The sequence below is a fragment of the Chanodichthys erythropterus genome, chromosome 6, assembly GCF_024489055.1.
Source record: "Chanodichthys erythropterus isolate Z2021 chromosome 6, ASM2448905v1, whole genome shotgun sequence".
In the NCBI taxonomy this organism is placed as follows: domain Eukaryota; kingdom Metazoa; phylum Chordata; class Actinopteri; order Cypriniformes; family Xenocyprididae; genus Chanodichthys; species Chanodichthys erythropterus.
In genome coordinates this window covers 5,132,501-5,147,500 of record NC_090226.1, presented here as the reverse complement: position 1 = coordinate 5,147,500, position 15,000 = coordinate 5,132,501, and the positions used below count along the sequence as shown (strand labels likewise).

General features: G+C 36.4%; 3 protein-coding genes across 4 annotated transcripts in view; 1 reads left to right on the top strand and 2 right to left on the bottom strand.

Annotated features, from left to right (window-relative positions):
• The window catches only part of kif17 (kinesin family member 17), a 9,088-nt gene extending 2,526 nt beyond the window's left edge, over positions 1-6,562 (top strand). The window contains exons 5-14 of one of the 2 annotated variants that reach the window (XM_067387146.1): positions 1-136; positions 221-321; positions 1,674-1,830; positions 1,922-2,013; positions 2,542-2,660; positions 2,915-3,143; positions 3,460-3,718; positions 3,999-4,078; positions 5,590-5,713; positions 5,809-6,562. The exon at positions 1-136 is cut by the window's left edge and continues 317 nt beyond it. In XM_067387146.1, coding sequence (XP_067243247.1) covers positions 1-136; positions 221-321; positions 1,674-1,830; positions 1,922-2,013; positions 2,542-2,660; positions 2,915-3,143; positions 3,460-3,718; positions 3,999-4,078; positions 5,590-5,713; positions 5,809-5,996 — 1,485 coding nt within the window. In that variant the 3' untranslated portion in view covers positions 5,997-6,562. Of the gene's footprint in view, positions 137-220; positions 322-1,673; positions 1,831-1,921; positions 2,014-2,541; positions 2,661-2,914; positions 3,144-3,459; positions 3,719-3,998; positions 4,079-5,586; positions 5,714-5,808 lie in introns of both variants that reach the window. The other variant, XM_067387145.1, reaches the window with a different exon arrangement.
• A 2,260-nt stretch (positions 6,563-8,822) lies between these two features.
• On the bottom strand, positions 8,823-11,891 carry zgc:158258 (uncharacterized protein LOC791186 homolog). Its single transcript, XM_067387801.1, has 3 exons — positions 11,722-11,891; positions 11,414-11,606; positions 8,823-11,336 (listed from the first exon to the last, which is right to left on the bottom strand). The coding sequence occupies exons 1-3, from the start codon at positions 11,824-11,826 to the stop codon at positions 10,144-10,146; spliced, it is 1,491 nt and encodes a 496-aa protein (XP_067243902.1). The 5' UTR covers positions 11,827-11,891; the 3' UTR covers positions 8,823-10,143.
• A 1,244-nt stretch (positions 11,892-13,135) lies between these two features.
• The window catches only part of yod1 (YOD1 deubiquitinase), a 5,852-nt gene continuing 3,987 nt past the window's right edge, over positions 13,136-15,000 (bottom strand). The window contains exon 4 of the mRNA XM_067387804.1: positions 13,136-13,266. The gene's annotated coding sequence lies outside the window, so the exon portion shown is untranslated. The remainder of the gene's footprint in view (positions 13,267-15,000) is intronic.

Here is a 15,000-nt window from a genome sequence, read left to right as displayed (position 1 = left end):
AATCGCGCCAAGAGCATCCAAAACCGACCCCGCATCAACGAGGACCCAAAAGATGCCCTCCTTCGCGAGTATCAGGAGGAGATCAAGAAGTTGCGGGCGTTAATCTCTGGGCAACTGGGGTCTACCAACCTCACTTGTAAGAAACACATCATTTGTGTACATTTGAATATCTTTGAATTGTGAAAGAGCACAATTTGAACTTATTTTTGTCTTTTATCAGCACTTTTGACAGGTCAGAAGTCAGGAGATTCTTCAGCTGTTGTGTCGCGACCCCAGAGCAACACATCAGACAGTGAAGCAGAGAAAGACAGGATAAAAGAGGTGTGTACAGAAAGAAGAGTCTTAAAGGGTTAGTTCACCCAAAAATGAAAATTCTGTCATTAATGACTCACCCTCATGTCGTTCCAAACCCGTAAGACCTCCGTTCATCTTCGGAACACAAATGGAGATCTTTTTATATATACTCAGATACAAATGTATAGCATAATGCAATGTAAGTCGCTTTGGATAAAAGCGTCTGCCAAATGCATAAATGTAAATGTAAATGTAAATCTTTTTAATGAAATCTGAGAGTTTTCTGTCCCTCCATTTACAGCCTACGCAACTCTTGTGAATTTTGTAAATAAAGTGGTTTGTTGTTATGTTGGCATCTCTTCATAAAATTGAGATTAAACCACTGGAGTTTACTGATGTCTTTACTACCTTTCTGGGCCTTGAAAATGGGTAGTTGCATAGGCTGTCAATGGAGGGACAGAAAGCTCTCAGGTTTCATTAAAAAGATCTTCATTTGTGTTTGGAAGATGAACGAATGTCTTACAGGCTTGGAATGACATGAAGCTGAGTAATTAATGACAGAATTTTCATTTTTTGGTGATCTAACCCTTTAATGTTGATGTTTCTGCACTAGAATGAGGCCTTCACCTCAGGAGATGAAGGATTTTTGAAGAAACTTTCTATTTTAAAGGTGCTAAAGAGGATGTTTTGTTTTATAGATTATTGCAATATTACTTGAAACTGTCTTTACTAACTGATAAAAGACTATTTATTAGGTGCACTGAAAGGAATAATATTAATTACATCATCTGTGCACGAGGAAGGGCCTTAAAAACATCAGCCAATCGCGTAAACGATTGGCCCTCTGGCTTGTCAATCACTGCCATGACGTTCCTTGTGAGAGACGTGTGCGGCTGCGCGCTCCAGTAACTTTCCACACTCCACAGGCACCGCATGCAATGTTTTTGTCAGGAGTAACAACTGCAGATTATGAGTTTCCTGCGGTGAGTCCGACATAATGAATCCACTAACACGACACAGCGAATGCCGGTGGTAAACACTCGTGTTCCAATACTCGTGCACGAGTTTTGGGAGGCGTTCCCTCGAAATGAGCTGTGAAGGAGGGGGGTTGTTCTTACGCATGCGCTCATTTCAAAAACTCACTAACAGTCTTTGGTTTCTCAGTCGACGAAAAGATCCTCTTTTAGTACCTTTAATGTGTTGATTGGATTTCTCATTGTCAATAGAAATAATTAAATACTATGCATATTTTCCCCTGTAGATTAAACAGTTGAGCATTGCCAAGGTCATGGGTTCAATTCCCACAGAAAGCAAGTTGCTTTGGATAAAAGTGTCTGCCAGTGCCAAATTCATTAATGTACATGTAAATGTAAATATAGGAATATGAGAAGAAACTAGCGAGGCTGCAGGCCGAGTATGATGCTGAACAAGAGTCCAAAGTCAAGCTCCAGGAGGACATTGCTGCCTTGAGAACATCATACGAGACCAGACTCTCTTCTTTGGAGAGGTCCAGAGCTAGTCGAGCACACACCACTGGTAATGTTGAAACTAGTTTGCTTTAGGTACAACTTTAGGTTCTAGATCGTCTTAATCTGGTCGAATTTTCTTGCAATCTCTCCTTAAACAGGTGGCCCTTGTGTGGACCTTCCTAAAGAAGAGCCCATCACTGCACCTGTGGCTACAGAAGAACGGGCCAGTGTTGACCATGATGTACCCGAGGTGCTTTGTTTTTGTCTAAAACTTGATTTAAGTAGTCAAGTCAAATTTATTTAGATGGTGTTTCCACATACACATTGTTTCAAAGCAGCTTTACAGAAAATCGTGACGTTAATGCTTCGAATATCTTAATATTTTCATGCCTTATAGTTGCATTTAGCAGATTAGAGCTGGGCGATAATATAGTTTAAATTTTGCAACAATGCTCTAGTATATATCGCACTTAAGTGAGTATACTATATGTAAGCGGATAAAGTTGTCTTACTTATAATTTATATAAAGAGCTGGGCAATAATACAGTTAAATTTTGTAATGAAATAAAAAGTCTGGCTATTTGCTATATAGTTTATATCACTTTGTGAGCGTATTGTATGTAAGCAGATTAAGTTGACAATACAAAAATACAATTTACATTTTTGTGACAATATAAACAATCACGCAGCCAAGTAGGTCATGCAAATGTGTTTAAAATTTAAAAGAGTTACTGAGTTTTTTTAATCTCACAAATCTAAATGACTCTTATTTGTGTAGGAGAGTCCGTCTTCTGCTGCTGCTAGTGTCGAAGGAGCTCCCAGTGCCGAGAGTTCGGTTTCAGATACAACTGTGGTTGCCGCACCAGTTCAACTGGACCAGAAGCATGTTTTAGAAAGGTTAGATGCTCAGACAGCCATTTGCGGTCAAGAGTTTGGTCAAATACTGTGGTGCATCCCTATTAATATAATGCACAAAGGCACCAAAAAGTATTTGTACACTTAAAAATGTACACTCTAAAACATGCTGGGTCTTTAAAAGGGAAGGAGAATGAATTAGCAGGATGGTAATAGCTATGGACATAATAACATTTGGATAAATATGGAGGGGATGAACTTAATTGCTGCCTCTGTTATATTTTGTTGGCCTAAAGGCTGCAGCAGCTGGAGCAGGAGTTTGTGGGTGGAGAGCAGGTGAGGAACGAGGAACTGAAGCAGAGACACAGACAGAGGAAGACTCTGGCTGACCAGAGGAAGAAGCAGCTAATCGAAGCTCTGAGCCAGAGCAGTGAGGAAAGTGACAGCGTGCTGCTGAACGTGTACGATTCCATTCAGGAGGAAGTTCATGCCAAGAGCAGACACCTGGAGAACACACAGAAGAAGGTTAGAGCTTTTAGTACTCAGATAATATTTAGTATTCACTCAGAATTCGACTGATACTTAAAGTAAGTGGATAGTTCACCCAAAAATGAAAATTCTGTGATCATTTAATCACCATCAAGTTGTTCCAAACCTGTATGAGTTTCACACAAAAGAAGATATTTTGAAGAATGTCGGAAACAGTTGATGGACCCCATTGACTTTTCTCCACTCTGTGGATGTCAATATGGCCAATTTCTAAATTATATTTCTAGCTTTTTTATTGAGATGACTTTAGAACCATCTAAAATGTCCAACCATCTGTTTATATAATGAACAGCTGAAAGCTGCCAAGTTGGAGATCAGAGATCTTCAGGCAGAGTTTGAGATGGAGAGAGATGATTATCTGGCCACCATCCGGCGCCTGGAGCGGGAAGGCCAGCTCCTTCAAGGAATCTTGGAGCGCATGGTGCCCCTGGTGCGCAGGGACTGTAACTACAGCAACCTGGATCGGCTGCGGAAGGAGGCAGTGTGGGATGAAGATGGAGGGACATGGAGACTGCCAGAGGTTGTGGTGCAGAAAACGACCTTACCTGCAGGTGAAGTGTTGGGAAGAGAACAGCTGCATTGGGAAATTCCTGAGAGTCTTGATGATCTTTGTATAATATACTTTAAAAATGAAAGTTTATTTTATAAACTATACTTTAACGATACAAAAAAACAGTTTTTTTTAAATTATAATAATAAATCACGAAGAACAAGATGCTTTTAAATTGTGCATATCCAAAAAAGAATATGCGCAGGTGCACAAAAAAAGCAAATGTTTCAGTCAGTTCTTGTGTGATTTAAAGGTATATTCTCTCTCTTCTTGCTCTACAGTGCCTCCTTCAGGTGCCATTGCCCCTGGCAGACTTTCAGCACGCAGGAATTCTGCCTCAGACCTTGTCGACCCTTTTGTGGTATTCAGACAGTGAATTAACACCATTCAAACATGACTTCTGACATTTATACACAGATACACTACAAATGAATCAGATACACTACCGCTCAAAAGTTTGGGATCGGTAAGATTTTTAATGTTTTTAAAAGAAGTTTTGTCTGCTCACCAAGGCTTAATTTATTTAATTAAAAATACAGTAAAAAGAGTAATATTGTGAAAAATTATTACAATTTAAAATAACTGTTTTCTATTTGATTGTATTTTACAAAGTAATTTATTCCTGTGATGCAAAGCTGAATTTTCAGCATCATTACTCCAGTCTTCAGTGTCACATGATCCTTCAGAAATCATTCTAATATGATGATTAGTTCCTCAAGAAATATTTGTCATTATTATCAATGTTGAAAACAGTTGTGTACCTTTTTTTTCAGGATTCCTTGATGAATAGAAAGTTCAAAAGAACAGCATTTATCTGAAATACAAAGCTTCTGTAGCATTATACACTACCGTTCAAAAGTTTGGGGTCAGTAAGAATTTTTATTTTTATTTTTTTGAAAAGAAATTAAAGAAATTAATACTTTTTACATTAAATCAATCAAAAGTGACAGTAAAGGCATTTATAATGTTACAAAAGATTAGATTTCAAATAAATACTGTTGTTTTAAACTTTCTATTCATCAAAGAATCCTGAAAAAAAAAAATATTGTACACAAATATTTTGTACAATTGTAAACAATAAATGTTTCTTGAGCAGCAAATTGACATATTAGAATGATTTCTGAAGACTGGAGTAATGATGCTGAAAATTCAGCTTTGCCAACACAAAAATAAATTACATTTTAAAATATTTTCAAATAGGAAACAGTCATTTTAAATTGTAATAATATTTCACAATATTACTGTTTTTACTGTATTTTTAATTAAGTAAACGCACCCTTGGTGAGCAGACGAAACTTCTTTTAAAAACATTAAAAATCCCAAACTTTTGAGCGGTAGTGGATATCAGTGCTAGATTAATGTGCAACATTCAATAATGGGGTTTTACACTTGAAATTGCTAGCTGAGGATCATTTTAAACCTGGATTAAAGCAATCCTGTGTCACCTTAATTATTTGCATAATAATAATGTAATAATATTGCCTTTTCATTACTCCAGAAAATGTTTTTGCTTTCGCTGAAACTAAATAAAGCGTGTTAAAAGTTTATGTTACAAGTATAAAGCACATGAATATTTAATGAGGCAAGCACAGTTTAGTTTATGATTGGTTAACATTCTAGCCCTAATGCACTTGACACTGTATAACTTTGGCATTACAATCCAGGTTTGGACATATACTAGGGTTAAAAGTGGTCTTAACGCACTTTTACAAAATATATTTGAAATGTTATTCATTTTAACCCAGGGTTAAAAGCACCCTGGGCTAAGTGAGAATGAAAAGTGTTTTAGATCCCTAGAATCTTACTTATGAATATGAAAAACATCCATAGCTTTGACGCATGTCCAACTGACTCCAAATCTCTTTTTAGCAGGAAGAGGAGGAGGACCGCTACAAGTTCATGTTGAACCGCAGTGATAGCCAACATATCGCCACTAACTACTTCAAGCCAAAACGGACCAGTCAGCTGTTGGCTGGCGACTCTATTAAAAACACAAGTAAGAAATTGATGTAATATAAACCATTACAGATTCATGTTCATTTGTTTCTCTCATGCAACTGTGGTATGTTTATAAATGTTGCTTTCTCACAGTGAATTATTCTGGTTCAGTCGGGAATGGTTCAGCCCACCAGACCTCCAGCGGGTCCAGTTTGTCTCCTCTTAGCGTAGAATCTCTCCTTCCACGCCCCTTCCGTTTGGAGTCCCTTGGAGTCCCACCTGCACACGGCAAAGTAAAGCGCAAGAAGAGCAAGGCGCTCATCCCAACTGAGAGCAACTGATGGGACACGGCTTTCCAAATCCCTTGTTTATATAAGAGAGCCCAGAGCTTTGTCTTTTTAAGCTGCTGTTATCTGTTTTTATTTCATTTGTAGATATATAAAGATATATTTTTATTGTATTAGTGCTTAATGACATGCAGGGTAATTTTGTGATCTAACGTCTTTCAATTCTAAATGTCGCACAATGTGGCATGTAAGCACTGTGTAAAACATAGGAATTTGAACTAATACTACCTGAAGTAGAAATAATGCTACCTAATGTGCTGCAGTGTTTTTATCTTGCACTGAGAGGTTTCAGCACTGAAAACCCATGCTGCTGTGTGTACTATATTTTTGTCTTGAAAAACTAGTTTCTTTGTCCTTTTAAAGATTTATCCCATAAATGAAAGGTTCTAATAACTGGAGATGTTTCAGAGAAAGTATTTTAATATGAGGCCACTTATAAGTCTATATAAGTCACTTATATAGCATTTTATCTGAGTGTACATCATTTTAAAGTACAATTTGCTTCTGAAGCCACTTTTTTAATGGATAAAATTAAGTTTCGCTTTTGTTCCCATGGGCCAATATGAACATACATCGCATTAGCAATATAAATACAAATACAAATGTTGTTTTGTGTTGTTTAATTTCCTTCATTTTTCTATTTGGACATTTTGGTGATTCATCTCTTGTAGCCAGACTCATAACAAGTATGAAAAAGTCCCCCTGTGGTGAAAATCAAGTTTGTAATGTTGTTTATATGTCTATGTGGTGTTTTAATATGCTTTAAGACAAACCATGAGCAAATTCAGAAAGTATTTTCTTTTTAAAACTTTTGTAATCTAAAGACAGTTTTAAAAAAAATCACTGTTTTAAATCACTGGTGATTCTGACGTCACAAACTACCTTGTAACCAATCACATCAAAGTGCCAACGGGCTTTAGCATATCATTAACTGTAATGGCTCTAAAGCAGGGGAGTCCTGGTATATTTTGGGTATATGATGTATATTACGATGTTATGATGAACTATATGCTACGGAAGAGGATTAGGGCCAAGCAATAATAAAAAAATAAAACCATCTCGAGATTAAAGTTGTTAAATTTTGAGAAAAAAATGGTTAAATTTCGAGAAAAAAAAGTCGAAATAAAATGTTGAGAATAAACTCATTAAATTACGAGAAAAAAATAAAATTTCGAGAAAAAAGTTGAGATAAAATGTTGAGAATAAACTCATTACATTAACGTATTTATTCTCATAATTTAACGAATTTGTTCTCGTAATTTAATGACTTTTTTCTCGTAATTTAATGACTTTATTCTCAACATTTTATCTCGACTTTTTTCTCGAAATTTAACGAAATTTTTCTCATGATTTAACGAATTTGTTCTCTAAATTTAACGACTTTTTTCTCGTAATTTAATGAGTTTATTCTCAACATTTTATCTTGACTTTTTCTCTAAATTTAACATGTTTTTTCTCGTAATTTAATGAGATTATTCTCAACATTTTATCTCGACTTTTTTCTCTAAATTTAACGACATTTTTCTCATAATTTAACGAATTTGTTCTCGTAATTTAACGACTTTTCTCGTAATTCAATGACTTTATTCTCAACATTTTATCTTGATTTTTTTCTCGAAATTTAACATTTTTCTCATAATTTAACGAATTTGTTCTCGTAATTTAACGACTTTTTTCTCATAATTTAATGACTTTATTCTCAACATTTTATCTTGATTTTTTCTCGAAATTTAACGACATTTTTCTCATAATTTAACGAATTTGTTCTCGTAATTTAACAACTTTTTTCTCGTAATTTAATGACTTTATTCTCAACATTTTATCTCGACTTTTTTCTCGAAATTTAACGACATTTTTCTCATAATTTAACGAATTTGTTCTCGTAATTTAACGACTTTTTTCTCGTAATATAATTACTTTATTCTCAACATTTTATTTAGACTTTTTTCTCGAAATTTAATGAGTTTTTTCTCAAAATTTAACAACTTTAATGTCGAGATGGTTTTATATTTTTATTATTGCTTTGCCCTAATCCTCTTCCGTACTATGCCTTTCTCCACTTCTTAGTTGTTCAAAGCTTTTTTAAGGATGCCGATTTTTTGAAGGCAGCTGTCTGACTCTAAGATGGTGAACGGGAACATGGTTTGTGTAACATTAGCAACACATTATTAGCTGTTTGATAATATAGTCAAGCAAAAGACTAATCATATTAATTACCGTTATGTCTGACTTTGTAAAAAGTGTTAAAATTGAAGTGTTACCTTAGTAAGTTGACCAAGTGGATCTCTGTCACGTGAGCTCGTGCGAGTGAATGGAGGCGGGGTTAATTAGCATATTCACAGATCCGCATATAGTAAATAAAGCAAGGGTGTAGTTACATTCAAGCTATTTTAAGGCATTAATATTTTTTTTTTTCACAGGAAAAAAAAAAACATTTAAAAGTTATTTTAGTGATTTTTAAGGGATAACATTTACTACAGGGGCGCTTTGCTTTATATATGTAAAATACACATTCTCTCTTGTGATAGTGTATTAAGAAGATGCAATAGTGACAGTGACCTTTGCCCAGCATACAGTAATCACTGTAAGTAGAACCTCTTGGTGAAAAGCACTAGAGTGAAGCCAAGATGAGTATCATTTGATACTTCCTACCCACAAACTCTGTGAGGGCTAATCAATGTATTTAACAGCAGTGTGTTTTCCATGTGTTTTTATTGATCTAATTGCATTGGCATTAAACCAGTTATATTTTTCACCATGGTTTTGCTATCAACCCCAAGCATATCAGCTGGAAAGGTTTAAATTGTTGGTTATGTTTGCACTTGGATAGTTTAGGCATAAAATTCTGATCACAGAGCACAGCAACCAGACATACTGAAACCAAGTGAGACATTTTATCCTGAATTATTACTTTATTAATGTGTGTTCTGTGGTTAAACATTGTCATAATTTATTGCTGCTTTCCGTGTGCATTGTGGTGCGGATTCAGCTAGAGATACCACTTTGAAAGGGCAACTGTTAACTGAGTCAATACAAACAGAAGGAACCATTCTCATTGTAAGTCATGAACTAGGTCACATTCCGAGATAAAGAACTTTAATGACAGATGAATCTGAGAGGCCAGGTAACATGAACACCAGTCTGTTGGTTGCAACCTAAGATAATGCACTAATTCACCAAAGTGCTGTGTCAGATCTCACTGACCGGCGTGTAAAATGAGGAGTTTGACTGATAGCTGATCTTTGGGAGACGGGGTTCAAGAGTCTCTGGTGCAGCAGACATACTCCATTGTATTTGAAAAAAAACTGATTTGTTATTCATACAGACAGATTTGGAGCACACTTTCAATAGCATGATCAAAGAGTAATTCAAGGCTAATCTACTTACAGCCAGTTCAAAATTAAATATACTTAAGTTCACCTGGAAAAGTAAACATACTGTTTCATTTTAATCTTCAGTGCTGATTAAGCAAAGGCATCTGGGTGTTAAGGTACGATCACATTTACCATTGCTCTGCGAAATTTCTCAAGCAAAATCGAATTATTTCAATAAGAATAAGTGCGATCGGGTGTTGGTGAAAAAGTTACCCTCACAGATTTTGCTTGCGTTCAAGTTTGCTGTGTTCACCAAAAGAAAGCTGCTTGGTTTGAAAGTGACTTCTGTGTGAGCTGTGCTTTATACATTGAACACTATTGACAATAGATATTTTTTGCCCACGAGATCTCACAGAAATTTCACTAACGTGACCGCACCTTTCGTCACTATTTAGATTCAGTGAATAATCAACTAAAAGTACCACACTGTGTTACTTTGAATTGCTAAAAATTGCTACCAAACGGAATTTAAAAAATAATGACCATTGGTCCGTCAAATGCCAAAACTCACGACATCGGTTGAGCTGATGTTGCTATGTTGGTCAGGATGTTCACACAAACAGCAATGTTTTGAAAGCGCCTGTCACACTAGATCGCAGCAATAGCAAACCACAACAATCCAATCAATTCCCAATGGACCAAATCAAGTCCCACCCAACATTTTTTCTTGTTTGAGAAGCGTTTCACTCACAATAGAAAAGAGAAGACTATCACAACTTCAGTTTCATGCTGTCTTTAAAAACTAAAGAGCATATGGTCAACAAATCTCAGTTTTTCAGCAGTCCTAGCTTTCGTAATGCCTCTCTCCGATCCCTTCCGATGCTGGGAACTGGCACGTTGAAGCCTTTAGATTGAGATGATGTTACATGCAACGCCACTTTTCTGGGTGTCGATTCATTAACATCCATTTGAGAGTCTTTAACGTGGTTCTTGGTCCCTGCTGCAGAAGAACATGACTTTTGGTTCTGAGAAACTGCATTTATGACTGTGTTGTTAGAACCTGAATGTCCCATCCCAGTGAGTTCCAGCATGGCAGATTTCCCGGTTGAAGTCATATCGGCATGCTGCAGAGGTGAAGAAGCTGTGGAAAGATCGCTCACGGACCTCTGGTGGAGAGGGTTGCAACTTTGTATTGGTTGGTTTGATTGTCCTCCAGATCTTGCAGGGATACTTGGAGCAAGACGTTGACTTGCGGTCGAGTTTTGCTCCAAGTTTGCTGGGGATTGAGAGTGCTTTAGTTGTTGACAGACTGGGTTCTGTGTATCCTTCTTGAGGAGACCTAACTTGCAAAGAGCCTCCACTCTTACTTTCTCCGGCTTCATCAATTTATCTACAGTCACTTCCCCGGAGCAAGGCATGGTCGAGTCAATTTTGGGGTTGGAGGCTTCTTCCTGGTTCATTGGGACTTTGTGTGGGGTTTTCATTTTAGGTTTAGGGGCCACAGGTGGAGGAGTGGGCTTGGAGCCCCTACTGGTCACAACCTGTGAGTTCTGGGTAAGAATTTGGGATCCAGAGTTGCTTCCCACGAGATCGTTATTTGTAGAAACCTGCTGTTCTTGGGTTTTGGCTTCAGTTGCATTGGTTTTCCGCATTGATGCACTCTTGCGCAGATGCACCAGAGCCTCATACGAAAGGGGTCCTCGACTCGCCACATTCTCTGGCCGCTCATTATTCTGTTGTTCTTCCGCTGTATCTTTACTTCCTTTGATTTTATGCGGAGGTGGTATCACAACCACATTGACCTCTGAGGGAATTCGAGGAGCTTCTTGATGGAGCTGAGCATTTTTTGAAGCCACTTTAGGTGCTGTTTTTTTCTGGGATGCAGCTAATCCAGGTCTGGTTTGAATTTGCGAGTTACGGTGCGCAAGGACAAATGGAGTAGGGACCATATAATTCAGAATTTCATTTTGCACCAAGCCTCTAGATGACAACGGACCTTCAAATTGGCTTTTGGGCACATCTGCAATCAAGAAATGTATTTTAGTGTATAACCAGAAATAGTTAGGAGTTAGAAATACTAATAGAGCTAAAACGCACCTTGACTAGGGACCTTGTTGAGTGCAGAGAGGTGGGCAGCTTTGTTAGCCACATTTCCTCGAGCTGGCAGCTGATCAGACTCGTCATTGGACAGGCCACTGTCATCCTCCATATCCAATGACTGAATGGTCTCCTCTAGGTACATGAGACAAGCCTTCTCCTCAGCGGAGAGATACTCCAGACTTTCATCACTCTGAAACAAAAATTGTTCACATGAAGTTTGTGACTGGGTTATAATATTTGATCTAAATTTTTATTTTTGGGTGAACTATCCCTTTAACAATTCATAAAATGAAAGTATGTCTTACAAAGCATGAGTTGAAGCTGACCACACTGTCACAGCTGCCATTACTGTCAATCTCACCCACTGTGTCAAGGCCATTGCCGTCTTGCCACGTGTCACGTATCGGCATTGCAAATGATGGAAACCTCCTCGCTGATATGAATTCAAAGTTCTTTAAAAGTGTTGATGAGGCTGCATTTCCCCTAAAAGTAGAATTTAAAAAATGCAAATTGAGTTTCTTGATATGCACCCTTTGAAAGAGTTGGTAGTATTAGTAATGATAGTGGAAATTGAAGAGCAATTAAAAACAATCATATACCAAAAAGGTCATGAATTTAAAAGAGCAAGCAATTATATATGTATTTCTGTGTACAGTATAATAAATGATCAGATCATGTTGCGTGCGATTACAGCAGACGTTACACTGAGCTTCTTTAGTTGGATCAAGTCCGGCATGAATGGAAGACTATGAATGAATCATTGTTTTGTTTAAAGTAAAAGATTTGTAAAGTAAAAAAAATTTTAATTCTTTAATATTTAGTACTACAGAAATGGTTTAATTTATTCCAGCTTCCAATTTCATCTCATAAAAAATCAGCAAGAACAATGTCAATACACTTTGCATTATTAGTTGTCAAGTAAAACGCTCTCACTGTTGTAAATTTGAATATGACGTGGATGATAACACATTTTTCTTTCAGTGATAGGATATATTGTGTGATATCATGCAAATGTAACAGCAAACAGGATATAAGGGGCAGTTGCAGTTAGATGAAGGCTAAAGCTATCATCTGTATTGTAGGACATATTTGTTTCAAGATCCCACAAATTATCATTATATTTATAAATCTGTAATAATTTAACTGTAATCAGTGAACCATATTTCAATGGCTGTAAAAACAAGGTCAGTTTTTACAGACATAATAAACCCACTGGCCTTTTTCTTATTTAATGTAGTTATCGGATGCTTGGTTTTCTTTGTAATTGTAACACCAATATGCACTTTGACACACTATGATGTCTTTTATGTAGCTCTAGAAAATTCATATCTATGATCATAACACTAAATATATCTGAAGTTTATGACTTTATTTTGAATACAGTTTATATGACCTGTATTGCACAATAAAGCACACACTGTTATCTGCTCTAAGGGTGTGTGAAGCTCTCACTGTCAGACTGCACATGAATTCACAGTGCTTTAACACTTGGGTAAAATAGTCAATATTACTGAACAACTTGAAAAAAATAAGAGCATGTGCTTTGAATTAAATCCCATTTTAATTGATGCATTTCAGCACATTATCATAATTAATTTACTATTCTTCTCTGCTTATAATTCCTTAATTATTGGCCAACCTCTTTAATTAAAATCTTAAGAACACTCATACACAGAAATAAATATAGGAAGCATGAAACATGCCTTAATAACAGCTTACCTTCGGTGCAGAAACGAGTTAGATGGCAGCTCAGCAGCTTCACGTGCTTCAACAGTGTCAGTGTCACTGTGAGGTGCTGTACGTCAGTACTGTACATAAGGACATTTTCGACCAATCATTTTCGTTTTCTCCTACAGCAACCAATTAGAGAACAGGCCGGTGAGTGTGGAGAATGAAAATAACATTAGTCTCAAATTCAAAATCATTAAACGTTAGTTACGGCGGGAAAAGACATATAAAAGATGATTAAACGTACACAATTAGGCTACATATACGACTTCTCTGCACTCGTCTGTAATGACAAACACATGACAGAAAGTGCCAAGAGGATCACCTGCAAATCCGAGTTAATCGCGTTATTAAGGTTTTCTTAAAATAACATCAGTTGAATCCCCGTCAACTGGAACTGATTTGATCCTGTTTCGCTGACTGGGATTCATGTTTTCACACCACATTCAGACGAGACTAGGTTTTAACATTTATTTCTTTAACTACTATCATTTTTATGGTCCTAATACAAATCCAGTCGTAAATAGTCATTAGATACTAATAATATCAGGGTGAATTCAGGTTGATTGGGACACTTTTTCCTATTAATTTCATTGGCAAAATGTGTCCCAATCTTCCTGAATTCACCATAATATGTACTAAGTACTATAGTTAATGAGATACAGGATGACCTATAGATTATACATGCTAGTCAATCTAAAGTAAGTTATAGTTTTAAAGGAATAAATGTTAAAAAGCTTAAGCGAGCAAGATTTTTACTATTTTTAAAGAATATGGAGTGGAACTTGCCGCCATATTGAACACATGGTTAGTTAACAAGCCATTTCGACTCTTTAATTAACATGTTGCTTGTTAGATGGTTGTGAGGCCATTAAGTCAACATTGGACTTCCTGTTTCAATAGGAATAATGAATTGCTTGGTAAAATGTAATGCTTATGGGTAGGTTTGTACAAATAATTAAAGGGTTAGTTCACCCAAAAATGAAAATAATGTCATTTATTACTCACCCTCATGTCGTTCTACACCCGTAAGACCTTTGTTCATCTTTGGAACACAAATTAAGATATTTTTGATTAAATCCAATGGCTCAGTGAGGCCTGCATTTAAAGCAATGACATTTCCTCTCTCAAGATCCATAAAGGTACTTAAAAACTAGTACCTTTATGGACCTTTAGTACCATAAAAGGTACTAAAAACACTGATTCAACTCGTAAAGCTCCGATGCAGCGTTTTGAAATCGGCTATTGTTGAAAAGTCGTTATTTTGTGTTTTTGGCGTACAAAAATATTCTCGTCGCTTTATAATATTGAGGTAGAACTACTGAACTTGCATGAACTGTTTTAAATATGGTTTTAGTACTTTTATGGATCTTAACAGAGGAAAAGTCATTGCTGTGAATGCAGGCCTCACTGAGCCATCGGATTTAATAAAAAATATCATAATTTGTGTTCTGAAGATGAATGAAGGCCTTACGGGTGTGGAACAACATGAGGGTGAGTAATTAATGACAGAATTTTAATTTTTGGGTGAACTAACCCTTTAAGCATTGGCAATAGTAGTAGTGAAACTTTCCTTAATAAACACCACTATTTAGTTCAGAATTATGCACAAACACACACGTATATGTGGTTTATGGGGACTCTCCATAGATATAATGTTTTTTATACTGTACATACTGTATATTCTATCCCCCTACACTACCCCTAAACCCATCACAGAAAACTGTCTGCATTTTTTGAATTTAGTATGTTTTTTAAGCCAAAAAAACCCTGTAACCATGTCCTTGTAAACATGGTTTACGAGGACAATTCATGTGTCCTCGTAAACCATGTTTACATTGTAATCCCGATGTCGT

What these genes read in the sequence shown, in the direction of transcription:
- zgc:158258 (XM_067387801.1), bottom strand. Translation starts at nt 11,826, where the DNA reads ATGCCGATACGTGACACGTGGCAAGACGGCAATGGCCTTGACACAGTG. An exon ending in TCAGCTTCAACTCATGCTTT is followed by an intron (nt 11,607 to 11,721) that starts GTAAGACATACT and finishes TTTTTGTTTCAG; the next exon opens with AGTGATGAAAGTCTGGAGTA. An exon ending in CAACAAGGTCCCTAGTCAAG is followed by an intron (nt 11,337 to 11,413) that starts GTGCGTTTTAGC and finishes TCTTGATTGCAG; the next exon opens with ATGTGCCCAAAAGCCAATTT.